Source organism: Lissotriton helveticus, chromosome 12 (genome assembly GCF_964261635.1).
Source record: "Lissotriton helveticus chromosome 12, aLisHel1.1, whole genome shotgun sequence".
Taxonomy (NCBI): Eukaryota; Metazoa; Chordata; class Amphibia; order Caudata; family Salamandridae; genus Lissotriton; species Lissotriton helveticus.
In genome coordinates this window covers 853288734-853302901 of record NC_136073.1, presented here as the reverse complement: position 1 = coordinate 853302901, position 14168 = coordinate 853288734, and the positions used below count along the sequence as shown (strand labels likewise).

The 14168-nt window shown below is 44.6% G+C and overlaps 1 protein-coding gene across 1 annotated transcript in view; it reads right to left on the bottom strand.

The window, feature by feature from the left end:
* Nucleotides 1-1859: 1859 nt before the first annotated feature.
* FSD1 (fibronectin type III and SPRY domain containing 1) overlaps nucleotides 1860-14168 on the bottom strand; it is a 56237-nt gene continuing 43928 nt past the window's right edge. Inside the window, exons 5-13 of the mRNA XM_078669524.1 lie at nucleotides 12623-12645; nucleotides 11225-11346; nucleotides 10485-10694; nucleotides 10173-10271; nucleotides 9509-9671; nucleotides 7611-7690; nucleotides 4829-5080; nucleotides 3165-3253; nucleotides 1860-2525 (exon numbers count right to left, since the gene is read on the bottom strand). Coding sequence (XP_078525650.1) covers nucleotides 2415-2525; nucleotides 3165-3253; nucleotides 4829-5080; nucleotides 7611-7690; nucleotides 9509-9671; nucleotides 10173-10271; nucleotides 10485-10694; nucleotides 11225-11346; nucleotides 12623-12645 — 1149 coding nt within the window. The 3' untranslated portion in view covers nucleotides 1860-2414. The remainder of the gene's footprint in view (nucleotides 2526-3164; nucleotides 3254-4828; nucleotides 5081-7610; nucleotides 7691-9508; nucleotides 9672-10172; nucleotides 10272-10484; nucleotides 10695-11224; nucleotides 11347-12622; nucleotides 12646-14168) is intronic.

Below are 14168 nucleotides of genomic sequence, written 5' to 3'. Positions count from 1 at the left end.
GGGTCATACCGGCAGACACTGGCGGAGCGTCACATTTTAGCCCGGTGACGGAGCCATACACTATGACTCAGGCTCCGGCGGTGTGCGCATAAGGGGATCGCCCTTTAGTCCCAAGATTGTTTGTACCTGTCGGCCGCTCTGGAGCCCGATCCTGTGCAGATGGAACGGCCACGAAGGAGCTCTACACTCGGCGCCGATCGCACCGATTTAGCAAGCCACATGCGCCATTTTGTTGTCAGGTCCCGGAGTTTGCCGAGATTGATTATGGGTGCTAACGTTGATTTCCTCCTTCGATTCATGGCTCCGCGGTTGGTGTTATCGTTAACTTGGTGATACTGAACTATATGGAATGTCAGAGCATTGTTGGGTCTGTCTTCAGTGATCTGTTCAATGTTGTTTGCTGTTTCCTGAGGGAAACCATCACTGATCGCATCTGAACAGCACGGCGCCAATGTGGTCAGCCTTGTCCACTGTTAGTATTTTTACTGCCATGCACGGTGTTGCGAACTCATTGATACAAAACTATGTGTAATATCCAATCCATTCTGGAGCAGCGTATGATCTAATGTGATGTGTTTGTTTTGTTGCTTGAATGGGGTGCTTGAAGTGAATTTACTGGTGTCCAACTATAAGGTGTATCTCCACAGTGTTGCACACGTGGCTTTCTAATGTTTCCTGTTGTGTACAGGATCTAATTTCCTAGATGTACCGATTACCAAGATCGATTGAATGCAGCATTATATCACAGGAGAAAAGTAAATCACAGACAGTCCAAGCCACCAACGGACACAAAGATACAACAGAATCCACGTAGGTAGATGTAAAATATGAAATAAATGCTGAGCAGCAATCCCCATCATAGTGGCGCATTCTAGGTAAGGGAACGCAGTTAGCACAAACGGCCAACTAGGCTTCTCATATCTGATCCACAACCACCTCCATCTCTCGTGTACGGGAGTAAACCTGCAGCAATCCCAGACCAAGGTGAAGCTGTCATGGACATAGAAGCTCATCAAGACGTGTACATGGATATGGTGCAAAGCTTAAGTATAGAAAGCAAACCAAATAAACAGTTACTCAAAGTCAGCAAGATAACATCACTCACAGCCAGCGTACTAACATTACTCGCAACCGGTACACTAACATCATGATGCACAGTAAGCAAGCTAACATCACCGCTCACAGTAAGCAAGCTAACATCACCGCTCACAGCCAGCGTGCTAACACCACTTACAGAAAGCATGCTAACATCACCACCGTAAGCCAGCATGCTACCATCACCACCCACAGCCAGAAAGCTAACATCATCAGCCTCAGCCAGTATGATATAATCATCACCCACAATGATAACATCATCAGTCTCAGCCACCACGCTAAGATCATCACCCAAAGCCAGCACAATAATATCATCAGTCACAACCAGCACGGTAACATCATCAGTCTCATAGCCAGCACACTAATGTCATGACACACATCCAGCACGCTAACATCAACCCCCAAAGCCAGCATGCTAACATCATCACCCACAGCCAGCATGCTTACATCATCCCCCAAAGCCAGCACGGTAATGATCACAGCCAGCACACTAACATCATCACTCACAGCTAGTATGCTAACATCATCAGTCATTGTTAGGACGCTGACGTCAGCACTCGCAGCCAGAATACTAACATCTTCAGTGGATCATACTCCTTCACCAACAATATGATCTCTCTCAAAGTACATAAATGCACACGATATATAAACAATACCTAAGAATGTTTTCCCGCCTCTACAAATCTACATGCAAGGATCCTTGAGTAATATGTAGCCCCTGCTTCCACTAGGGTGGAGATGGACAAAGGAACACCAATAACCTGCCTCGTTTAACTATGTTTATTAAGGCCAGAAGCAGCTGTTTAGGTCACAAGAAGTTCTGCCATCTTGCAGCAAGGGATGCCAATGTCTGAGTAGTCATTTCAGGGGTGCTTACTTGAGGCGCAAAGACATTGTCCATTTTAATAGTGGTGACTCGGTCTGGCCCAAAAAAGCCAAGGTCCAGCTTCTTGTTGCTGGGTAAACATAGCAACGTTTCATTCTTTGCATTTCCTCATTGCCTGCTGCCTCTCTGTGGCAGGAACCGGATGCAGCGTCAGTGTCTATACAGTGCCCCGTGAAGGTGAAGCATGTTATTACAATCCGAAGTGAGACTAAACATACAATCAGACGCCAGCATGAGGAGTGCAGATCAGCCGTCTCTTCTCTCGGTTTAAGGGCACCCTGTGTACAGACTGTATTCATACTGTGATTATCTTCACATTACAGAGGACAACACTACCGACTTTCCACTGCCGGAAAGTTTAAGTTAAAGGATCCTCAGCAAAAAAGACCTGGTTCTAGAGCAAGTCGGCTCCTGAAGCTGGGCCGAACTCGAATTAAGTCAGGCTGGTGCCAGAGCTGCTGGCCGTGCTGTTGCGTTTCTGAAGGCATTTCACGGCACTGGGGACTTGCAGTCCGGAATACACATGGAAACTCCCACACCAGACCTACAGAAGGAGAAGAGAAGTACAAGCAAGGGGTGAGAAGAAAAGAAAGAACTTCTAGAGGTGGGAAGCAGAAGGAAAGCTAGGATGGGGGTTGAGGGCAAAGAGAAAGATCCCTCAGTGTGAGTAGTCTCATAGCAATATGAGTTTACTACCAGCAGTAACACACCTGTCTTCTATGGTTCAGTATTACAAATGTTATCACGACAGTGTAGCATTACGAGCTTGCAGTCAGATATTATTGGGAAACTCTACTAGTGCAAGCTTGTTCCCAGCTGGTATTGCTCAAAAGCGTAGGGCTTGAGCAGTATAAGATTACTCCTAGCACTGCCAGTGGTGTAGGACTGGACAATGTGAGATTACTCCTGAGCAGTGAGTGGTGCAGGCTACCAGCAGCATAGACTTAATTCCTGCAGTGATAAGAGTGCAGGACAGGGTAGTGTAAGCTCGCAGCTGGCAACGGCGCAGTGTAGTAGTTCTGCAATGCAACCTTCTGTCTACAACGGAATATCAGTGTTGTTGTACTTCAACATAGTGGTCTTCCTCTGGAAAAGCCACTGCACCCTACAAGTAGAAGACACGTGTTTGCGAAATCACTCTGTGGGTGGAAATAGAGAAGCAGGAATTGGACGGTTTTCTTACCGTGAAGGCTGGGACCACAGGCTGGGTGTACTTGGTTCTGAACGTGTGGACGAGCTGTTTGGTTCGGGCATTGTAGAAGGAGAGGTAACCTGCGGAGAGATGGAGAAGCGAAACTCGTGAGAGGAGAAGAAACCTGCAGACAGATCGGGATGCAAAAACCCTGAGAACAGTGGTAACCTGCAGGCAGATGAAGAAAGACTGTTAAAGGAGATGTAACCTGCAGCTGGTGCGGGAAAATAATTGTAATCAGTCTTAGTTTGGTAATCCTATATTACTGATGACACCACTAACTTTCCTATGGTTTCATAGGGAAATATTTAGCCAACAGCACAGCAGCACACGCCTATGGTTACGATATTTCCAGTGTCTTAAGCACCCGCTACTTTGAGAACCTGTATATACTGCCTTAATCCTGCATTTGTTCAGCCTGAAACCCCCTTTGTGAGTTGCAACCCAGTAGAGCTTGCTGATATATATTCAGTTTCTGAATATGATCCATAGCATGGCTAGCGTGATAACTGTGCAGTTGCTATTTTCATAGCTTCCACTCATCAGTTATAGCACTGCGATCAAGACCTTATATTAAAACTTTACTGGAATCTTTAATACACAAGTGGATCGTAAGAAATCTAAAAAGTACACTCTTTGCCTTTAATTGACTTAAAATGTAATGATGTATAATAGATATGTAAATCCAACACAGACTTGTATTGGTGTGGTGTTTTTCTGACCTTGTGCTTGAACTTCCCAGACAGCTATTAGACTTTGGTGCTACAATGTGAGAACTGGAATTCCGGCTTTACATGAGATATATACCTCACAAACATAGGCTATGGACTGCAGCCTGCATGCCTTAAGTAAGGGTTTAACATCCCATACGAACGAGGATAGTAACGTGAATGGCCAATAATAGAAATTAGTGAATTTGCAGAGCTTTAGACTGTATGGCATTTGAATCCACATATTCCCCTGCTGCAATGAGTTTGTGTTATGTGTTTAAGTTGCATAGCCAGGCTTTTCATTTTGTGCGGTGGCTGCATTGGATTCAGTAACGAATTGCACAACATGTAAGCATCCATTTTGCGTCATAAACCCCAACGATTAAGAGTTCTACTCGGTATGGAGTACCTACTCACAGGTCCTCCTGTGACTAAGTACTGTGGTAAATCAAATGGAGCTGCAGAGATGCATCTGCCCAAGACCTGTACACAGAGTAAAAGTGAGCTCAGTGTGAGACACTAGCAGGTTAGGAATTCCTCATTAGGGGGCACGGGAATGCTTTGAAAGGTTGTGTATTGTTGGTGACCCGAGTGACAAAACACTGGTGAGCAGGACGCTTTTCTCAAGTCACATCACCTTCATCTATTACTTTAGGGGCGGAAGGAAGGCCACACTGAGGGGAAAAATATCTACTTGAAGTGGAGATGACATTGATTTAAGGTCAATCAAGTTGATAAATGGTTGAAGCAGGCTTGCCAAAGCTGCAGTAGACCTTATAATCATTCCTTGTGTGTTCACCGGGTTTCCCAAGCTGTTTGCTTGACTCACGAATGGTATTCACTTTCAGTTTAATCCTTGTTTAACCTCATCTTGACTTACTTTATGCCCACTTTCTGACTACCTGCCAACTCTCACTCCCCTTCAGCAGTACATTGCCTACTCACCTTCATCGTAGTTGCAGTAGACGCCGAGGCGGTCCGGCACCACCATATCAAGCACCTTGGACTTGTTTCCATGCTTGGCGGTGAAGCTGACTTGCAGCCAGTTGTTGAGGTGAAGGCACCAGGAGGCAGAGGTCTTCCCAAGCTGGTCGAACTTCCCCAGTGTCCTGTACGCCACCCCCACGCCAAATGCTTTGCTGTCTGTGTCGTAGCGGACCTCCCAGTAATACTCTCCGCCGTCGATCAAGGCATCACCTGAAGAGATGGATGGAGGGTTATTGCACCGAATAGAGGCAGGGATTTGAGAAGGGGAATAAAAAAGAGGGGTTCTTCATTTATATATTGGAGTTGGAGCAACAGAGGTGTCACTTGGAAAGTAGGGGAGATAGGATTTAAAAAAAAAAAATTATTCAACATTTGCTCAGTTTAATTAGACATTACAATTTATGCATCCTTCAACACAGATTATGGGCACTACAATACGTTGCCTAACCAATACAGGATAAAGGCTATGAGCCATACGTTATGGATTTTTTTGCAGTACATATCAGGTAAGTCATAAAGTCTCATATATATTGCTTCCGAGTCTCCAAAACATGCAATCAATACCCTCTATAGGCGTTCCACATGCCCCAGATCTTTTCCCACTTGTTCGGACAACCTTGGCTCTGATACTCAATTTTTTCGGCTGTAGGGGGATAGTTGGGGCAGATATTAAAGACTGCATGTCAGGGAGAGATGTTCTGAGAACACAGAAAGAATTTACTTTGGGGAGGGTAGAGGCGGACGGTGGAGAATGGAAGCAGCATTGGAAGAAAATACTGAGGATTTATTGATTACGAGTTGGGAAGTAGGAAAAACTGGAGAGGTCCCTCGAGAAGGTAGTCTGGGGAATGCAGAGATCTTAATACGAAGGAGGGGTGATTACGACACAGCCTGAAGGCAGAAAAGTGAGAAGAGATGAAGGAACTCCGAAAGGGACCGTGCGAGTTTTACTGTGCAAACAGAAGGAAGCAAGGAGGGGGAGAACAGGTAACAAATGATACCAAAGGATAGTTACTGTAGTGTATGTAGGAAGTAAAAAGGGATGCCTCACTCAAGGAAATCTCCATTGTTATTGTAGTGACTTGACTTCCCATTACTGTAGAGGTGGGAGTATGGGAAAAACTAACAGTAACCCATAGAAAAATATGGATTGTTACCGTAGATAACGGAAGAAGGGACATATGGCCATTTTATCTAAAGAAATGTGGACCGATAACTGTTGATATGGGAGAAAGGATGAAGGGATGTGTCAGACAAAGGAAATGGCGATAGTGTATCGACAGACTGGACAAAGGAGAACATGAGATGTGTCATTCAAAGAAACAAAAGGATTGTTACAGTATTTCTTGGAAAAAAGCAGAGGAATCTTTTAGAGAACAGACGGATTAGTACCGGTTGTGGAAACTCTTAAAATGGCAATCATACCACTGAGTGGGTCAAGGCTATATTACATATTATGCAAACTCTATGTACCTGGGGCTCCCTAAAAATTACCTATGCAGATTGCAAGGAGTGTAAAACACATCAGCCTGGTTCATTTTCAAAGCACCTAGAAGATCATGTAGAATCTTTGTGGAAACAGCTGCACCGGTTTACAGGTAGAAACAGAATTCCAGTTCTTCAGATATAAATTAAATACACTGCTCTTCAAACAAGCTTTTATCTGCTGAATCTTTTCTCCACTCTGTGTTCTTTTCCATTCTATTTTATATTTGTTTACACACGACTACTTACATATCTAGCCTCAAGAAAACCTTGGCGAACCTGAGCGCTATCAAGATTCCATAATGTGCTACATAAAGAAAGATTGGGATTGTTACTGCAGAGACAGGCAGGAAGGGAAAGGAAGGTGAAACACAACGAAACAGAAACATTGTTACTTTAGAGAACAGTGAATCGGACAAAGGAAGTCTCACTCAGAGAAACACAGGGTTTGTTACACTAGAGAATAGATAAACAGAAGTGTCACAAAAAACAGACTGATGGAGAATTGTTTTGCAGAAAGAAACAATGGGATAATAACACAAGAGATGTGAGAAAGCAAAGAAAGGAAGAGTCACCCTAAGTTTGTAAGGGGTGATTTAAGAAGTATGGGGTAAGGCCAGAGTCACTCCAAAAGACAATGTATTGTTTAAAACAGAGATATTAGAAAATAAGTTGTCAGCCTAATTCACAGAGGGATTGTAACTCCATTTGTGGGCACGGAGATAGAGAGAGAGATGGGCCTCATCTGTAGAGGCAGAGCAGTAGGCACCACAGAGGTTAGAAAAAAGGATGCGGGGAGGTGGCGCTTTAAAAAATGTCTTTATTAGACATGAAATAACGTCTTCTGTGTCACACCTCCATCACAAGAAACACACTTTTTGAAAGCAATTAGTATTCTTTGGTATGAACTTTGAGGATTACCACTAATTTGCTATTTTCACAGGAAAGAAGTCCTCTCCTCACTAGGGGGAGGTGTGATTTGATAGGACGGAGGGATGGGCAACACAGGAATGGAAGGCGGAACAAGGCTTTGAGGGGGGGCGTAGGAGTCACCACCTTGAGAGACAGGAGGATGGTTATACACATGGGAGGAAGGAAATGGAAACAAGTGGGGGCTTTACCTTCACAGACTGATCTGTCATCACAGAGGCTGCAACGAGGCGGAGGATGTGCAAGGGGTTAGCAGGCCGCAGGGTTTTCACATATTTTAACATTTTAAGGCACTCCCTGCTTTAAACACATATCCAGCACTTACCCAAGACCGTGTAGGATTCAGCGGTAAACCGGTCCCTACCACCACGGCCGGCTGGTGTCCTCTTTGGCGATGGTGTGCACCTGCGGAAAGCGAGAGAGTAGATTGATAGTCTGTGCTTATAACATGCCGGAAAACCACACTCGTTTGAAGCACCAATCTAGCTCTTGTGGTTCTGTCACTAGAAGAGCGTAATCCTCCTTACACACCGCTTCGTTTCTATTTCTAGCATTGTCATTCAAAGAAATAAAATGTTTTCCCATTGCTTGCTGTCATTTGACATTAGTTTATCCTACCTTATAGGTTGCTGCAAATACAATACTTCTGACACAAGTCTTTAGAATACAGCTCTTGCCTTGTTTTTATGAAAGTTAGAATCCCCTTTCAAAGTGACGCTGAGTGAGGGCAAGCAAGGGGTGCTCCAACATACACAACAGTTGAACAAAGACACTGTTGAGAGTGTAGGTGACATGTTTCTAGAACACCTTTATGCCATATGTTACACGGTCAAACTTGCATTCTCACATGGCTGGCATAGTTTTTTTACAGAACCCGTCTAGTTTAGCCATCAAAGAGTTCTTCCTATGAAAAGAAGTGCAAAAAGACTATATATATATATGAATGTATATCTATGACCAGAAATTTCTAGGAACATTAGGAATTTGTCTGTGCACGCAGGAAGAATTCTGTCTCACGTACTGTGTAGCGGCTAGGTAAAACCACTCAAACATAATCATGTCTGGTCTCCTTCTTTTCTTTTTCTAAGGTTTGCTTTTGGGCTTTTTTTTTATATATCTGAGCATTGTTGTGATTATGATGTTCTCTGGTTTACAAACTGAGGTCGAATAGTGGGCAAAAAAAAACATATGTTGAGATGTGGCCCAGAGCGATTGCCAGTGATTAATTCGAGCATATAATCCATCACTTCTTTGCATACTCCTCTGTGGCAAGAGGAGGGCACAACCTTTCCATCTCATTGGCAGGAGTTTGGGTCACATAATGAGGTGGAGAACTACCATTTTAGTTTTTACAACATACTTTAGCAATTATTACAGTTGCACAGTATGTAAAATTAATTATCTGTGTATTGGAAACAGGATAAACTGATATGTTTGTGTATTTAGATTGTTTGGTGTTGATGTTTTTTCTGGTCTTGTAGGCTGGATCTCAATTGGACATACAGTTCATATTTAATAAAGCCGACAGTAAATGTGACTCATTAAAAAAGGAGTCATAGAATGCGTGCCTCTTATGGGGCAATGGTGAGGAGTGTGTACCTGCTTTTAGGGGTGAAGTGTAAATAGAGGAGGAGGAGTCACATCTGCTGACTCCAAAACTAAGGTGCAAGAAGTGGAAATTGATGAAAAAACACAAAAGAGAAAGGGAGAATGGAGGGCTACTCTGTAAGGAATCTGGAGAAGAGAAGCTAGAAATGAGGAGTGAGGAAAATTGTGAAACGGCTCTACAGAGAAAGCTCGAAAAGTCTATGAACAAGAGGTGATGGGGAATATAGAGGGGCCTAATACATCTCAAGTAGAGAGGCAGCGTGCCACTAGAAGACTCTATAGTAGTTGGGGTACCAGGAGGAGTGCCGTAGGGGATGAAAGGGTGGCTGGGAGAAGGGTGATCTTACCAGCTCTGGAAAATGTAGGATGCTTGGTACAGATTGACTGGCTCAAATGTGAACTTGGAAATGTTCCCAATAGACCGTTGCCTCTCGAAGGCAGGTAAAGTTGGCCACAGGCACTGTCATACCAGACTCCTATATTCTTTATAGGCACGTCTGACAAGAAGGACATGTGCTTGAAATGGCGGCGAGCGACAGAGGGAGTGCAAATATTATATGGCCAAGTCGTGCTTAGGAGTCGATAGGACTTTGGTAAAGACCCAGAGAGAGGTACCTGGCAGGCGAGTTGACGGGAGACGCAGTTCTACCGGTTTTGCCTTCCTTCTCTCGAGCTTTGATATCCTGTACTTTCCCACCCAAGGCATCCCACTCCGCACTCAGATCCTCCACCTTCAAGTTCTGGTGACAAGAAGAGGCGTCCAAACGGAACATGAAGGCTGGCAATTAAAAAAAAACACAAAGGAAAAACGTCAAAATTAGACGAAGGGGAAACTGGCAGATTTGATTAGACACACTTAAGGATCAGATCAAGATGCAAGTAACAGATGGCAACTGAATGACATGTGCCTCACTTTTATAAAACACATGGTGCAAGTAACATCCCTAACCTCCCTTCAGATAGAAAACACATGGAACAAACCTCATGCACTGCAACCAACAAGTGAAGGACAAAACATACTTGAACCGGACACATATTTTGTTCTAGAATCATTTCAGCCGGAAACTCCTATCACACAGCAGTCAAATGGTTCTGTATGTGCAGTATCATAAAGATGTATATGCTTAAAAAGTAAACCCCAAGGCGCAAACCAGTATGTGCAAAGGTCAGAGCTAGCCACACCATAAACATAGCAACATCTCTTATTTCACATGCATGTTCTAAATGTGCAGAGTGGAAACATTAAAATAAAAAGATACCCTTTTTGCCTCTTACGCACCAGGAGTTTCCAACGTAACGGGTTCTGAAAACTCTCCCGCCACCGCCTTGTTGCAGGCTTTCACTCTGAAATTCATGAACTTGGTGTCAAATCTTTGACCTGACAAGAACAAAAAGAGGAAAAAAACTTGATTGTGCGACACCTTCTAGAAGCCTACCACAATCTCACTTCAACACAGGGAACAGAAGATGACGCTGAAAAACAATCAGCTCACAGGGAAACCATAAGACTACGAACAACGATCAACAGACGCTATAAGAGATTATAGAATGACCTGCCCTTCAGTTACGTACTGAAAAGGCTCCTACTGACCTGATAGGGTGTACTCGGTCTGCTTGATGCCCTCGATCACCATCCAGGGGTGATCCTCCTTCGCTCTGGGCAGTCCCTCGAAGTTTGTCTTGCGATACTCCAGGTCGTAGTGATCAATCTTGCTGTCTTCCTCTGGCATCTTCCAGACCAGGGTCACACAGTTATCAGCCACCAGGGACTCAGTCATGTCAATCTCTGGCTGACTGGGAACTGGAGAGGGAAAAAAATAGAAAGGTCTATGGCAAAGGCAGGAGACGGAGGCCTTCCACAAGGGTAGCGAGATACTGGATTCCAGCTACTCCAGGCTAGCAAAAAAGAACGTAAATGACTGCTACCGACGTTGTCCTCTAGCAACAACCTCACAAATATTCAACAACGTCTGCATGCATCCCATCTTCCTTCTCCACCTCAAAATCCTTGTGCACGTATCCCATCTTTCCCACTCAATATTCTCACGTGCTGCCCCTCTTTCTCTCGCCCACAACATTCTTGTGCACAACCCATCTTTCCCTCTCCCCCTCAACATTCTTGCAAGCATCCCATCTTTCCCTCAACATTCTGGCGTGAGGCCCATTTTCCACCTCAACATTCTTGCACACTTTCCATCTTTCCTTCTCCACCTTAACATTCTTGCAAACGTTCCATCTCCAACTTCTAGTTTTCCTTTTCCTCAGCGCATCCCAATAATTAATACACAAAGACAGATCGATCGAGGAGCAGACAGTGCCTCCTTCAGGTACCTGGCAGGAACTTGAGGGCCTGGATCATGCGTCTCTCCTGTGTGAAGTCCACCATCAAGTGACTCATGTTATCAGTCACCTTCGCTTTCAGCGAAATCCGGAATGCAGGTGCCATGGTTACACTGATGGTGGATGATTGAGGAAGAGATGGAAAGTAAAAGAAATAGACATGAATTACTGAGGCACACTTTTTCCTAAGAGACACCCAACCTCTAGAGAGCGCCTCCTATGGCCACGTACAAGTTTCTCATGCTCAACTCTGATGGTTTACTTGATGGAATACCTGCAAAATATTTATATGGACTTTGACATGGATGGTGTGGATAAAGGTGAAATTGGGGCAGGATGACTCCCTTTAGGGAGGCACCAATGAGAAACAGGGTAATTACATTTTCAAGGAAAGGACTCTAAATTTACAGGAGATCTATAGGGTTTATCAGAAGAGGAGGGTGTGTAATTGTCAGAGAAAACATGATTCATCACTTTTAGCAGCTCAAAGATGAAGAAGTCTGAGGATAACATTTGGACTTAGTAGAACATGGGTTATGGGTGAAATGGAGAGTGTGTAAAGGTAAAATGGAGCAAAGATGGATGGGCAAAGAGGGCACAATAGAGGATAGAAATGTAGACATGGAAGCCAAGTGGAGAGGATACATTTGGTAGGACCAAAATCATGGCAAAAAGAAGAACCTTTAAAGGACTAGAAAAAGTTTTACTTAAACACAGATGCCAGAAATTGAATACAAGCAAATAGAAGGGATAATGTAAATGCATAGGGGAGAGGATGTAAATGAGAGAGAACCCAAAGTGACATAGAAGAAAGGATGCGAGGGCAAAGAGAACATAAGCTCAAACAGCAGAAAGTATGCAAGAACAACCATAAGAAGATGTACAGGCAAGAGCAGAAATAAAATACGCAAAGGCGAAGAGGAGAAAGGACGGAATGGCACAGAGGAGAAACTGCAGGGTGAAGGACGGAAGAGTTAAGAGATGATAGGTGAGAGGAGGGAAAAAAACAGATGGTTATGGTTACAAATTAATATATGCCCAAGGAAGAATGGAGAAGACACTGGTAGTCTGTGCATGCTCTGGCAGTCTCTTGGATGGGCTGATCCATCTACACAAAGCCCAGTTTTGCGGTGAATGTATCTTACTCTGGAGGAGATAGACAGTCACACATGTGATGGGCTCTCAAGGCAAGGGCCTGAGCCAGGAAGCAAATGACGGGGACATCAAGTCAGGCCTCCCCGTCTCAGGCATGCCCCAGAGGCCTCATGCCAGGAGCAGTAAACTGTTTTGTGCTACACTAGGTTATGGCTACAAGATGGAGAGATGAGGCAGATGGTCATGGAGAATTAAATGCAGAGATGTGGCAAGATGAAGAGACTGGTACCGTACCTATCTTTGATCTGCTTGGCGGCCTTCGAAGCAAAGCGGAAGCGAGAGAGACAGACAGAGGCAGGAGAGAGAAAGAGGGATTGAGAGACAGATTTAACACCAGCTCTTTCTGCAACATTACAGTGAAGCCAAGAAAGGTCAAAGTGCACAATGCAGAGACAACACACTACACCAACTGGCACAGAAGACCATCACCCCCATCCCTACCCCAAGTGGAACACTACTCTCACCTCCAGAAACATATTCAGACAAACCACAGAAGAAGCAGACTGCAGAGAAGATCACAGTAAACAGAGCCAGCAAGTTGAAGTGGGAATACAAACTTTGGAGAAGGTTACGAAATGCTAGAGAGGCATTGGCTTCTGTTGCATGCAGCACACCATAAGCAATCCATGTATGTAACATTCATACATGCATACATACATACATACAGAAGGGGGTTGAGAGAGAACTAAGTTCCAAAAGCGAAGGAATTTTTCGCCATTCAGGGACATACTCTATTGGGTGACAGAAAGGCAGACCTGAAACACATGGAACAAATACCTAAATACAGGAAGTTATTTCTATGACTGGACAGTCATACATCCCACAGAGACACCAGAACCCAAGGGTTCAGGGGAGACCGTGGCAACTGATCTGCAAAAGATGCTTGACTTACCAGGCTCTTTCCACTGATTGCACTGCGGATTCTTGCTTGTACATTTCAGTACTTTTCCTGCCCTGATTAACCATTAATATCAGTTCTTCTGGTCCCTCATCTTATAATCACCACCTCATCTCACTTCTGTCACTCACTTCTCACTCACTTGCTCTCTACCACCCTCTCAGAATCTAGTCCGTCATCCAAGTATGTGCCAACCTTGGCTTCTGGTCCAACGACTCTGGTTTACACCACACAGTCCAGTCATTGTTCACTAGCTCCAATCCCTGCCCAGCACCATCTATTGTCACCCTCCTCATCCGACCCTCAAACACACACCTCCTTTTCGCTTCATCTACCACTTCCTGTCCTCATTCACCTTCAGGTCTCCTTGGCTACCTCCTGATCTGACCATCCTCCATCCTCTTCCTTCACCTTACACCCAGATCTTGCCCATTTCCTTATGACCTCTCTGCCCTCATCTCACCCATGTCTTCCTGACATTGTCCAGCAAGTCAGCGCACTAATTTCCTGCCTGATCTCATCCTCCTACCACCCCACCCAAGGGCACATTCTCCCCTTTCCTTTCTCACCGACTGCCTTTACTACCACTTCCGGTCCGTCCCACTTTCTCTTATCCACCCCCACCTGCCCTGGCTCACCTGCTCTCATATGTGCCCAACTTATGTCTTCCTCAACTACCACATACAAGTCTCAAACTCCTCATCAAACATCAAATGTAGTTCCTACATATCTCACCAACCAACTTCTGTCCTCACCCAAACCTTACAGTCTCCACCAGCTTTAACTGTTCTCACCGCTGGGCTCACCCAAAGCCTCAGTCACCAGTTCTAATCAGAAGAGCCAGGGAGCACATCACATTTATTAAAGGTAATTAAGGTCCCT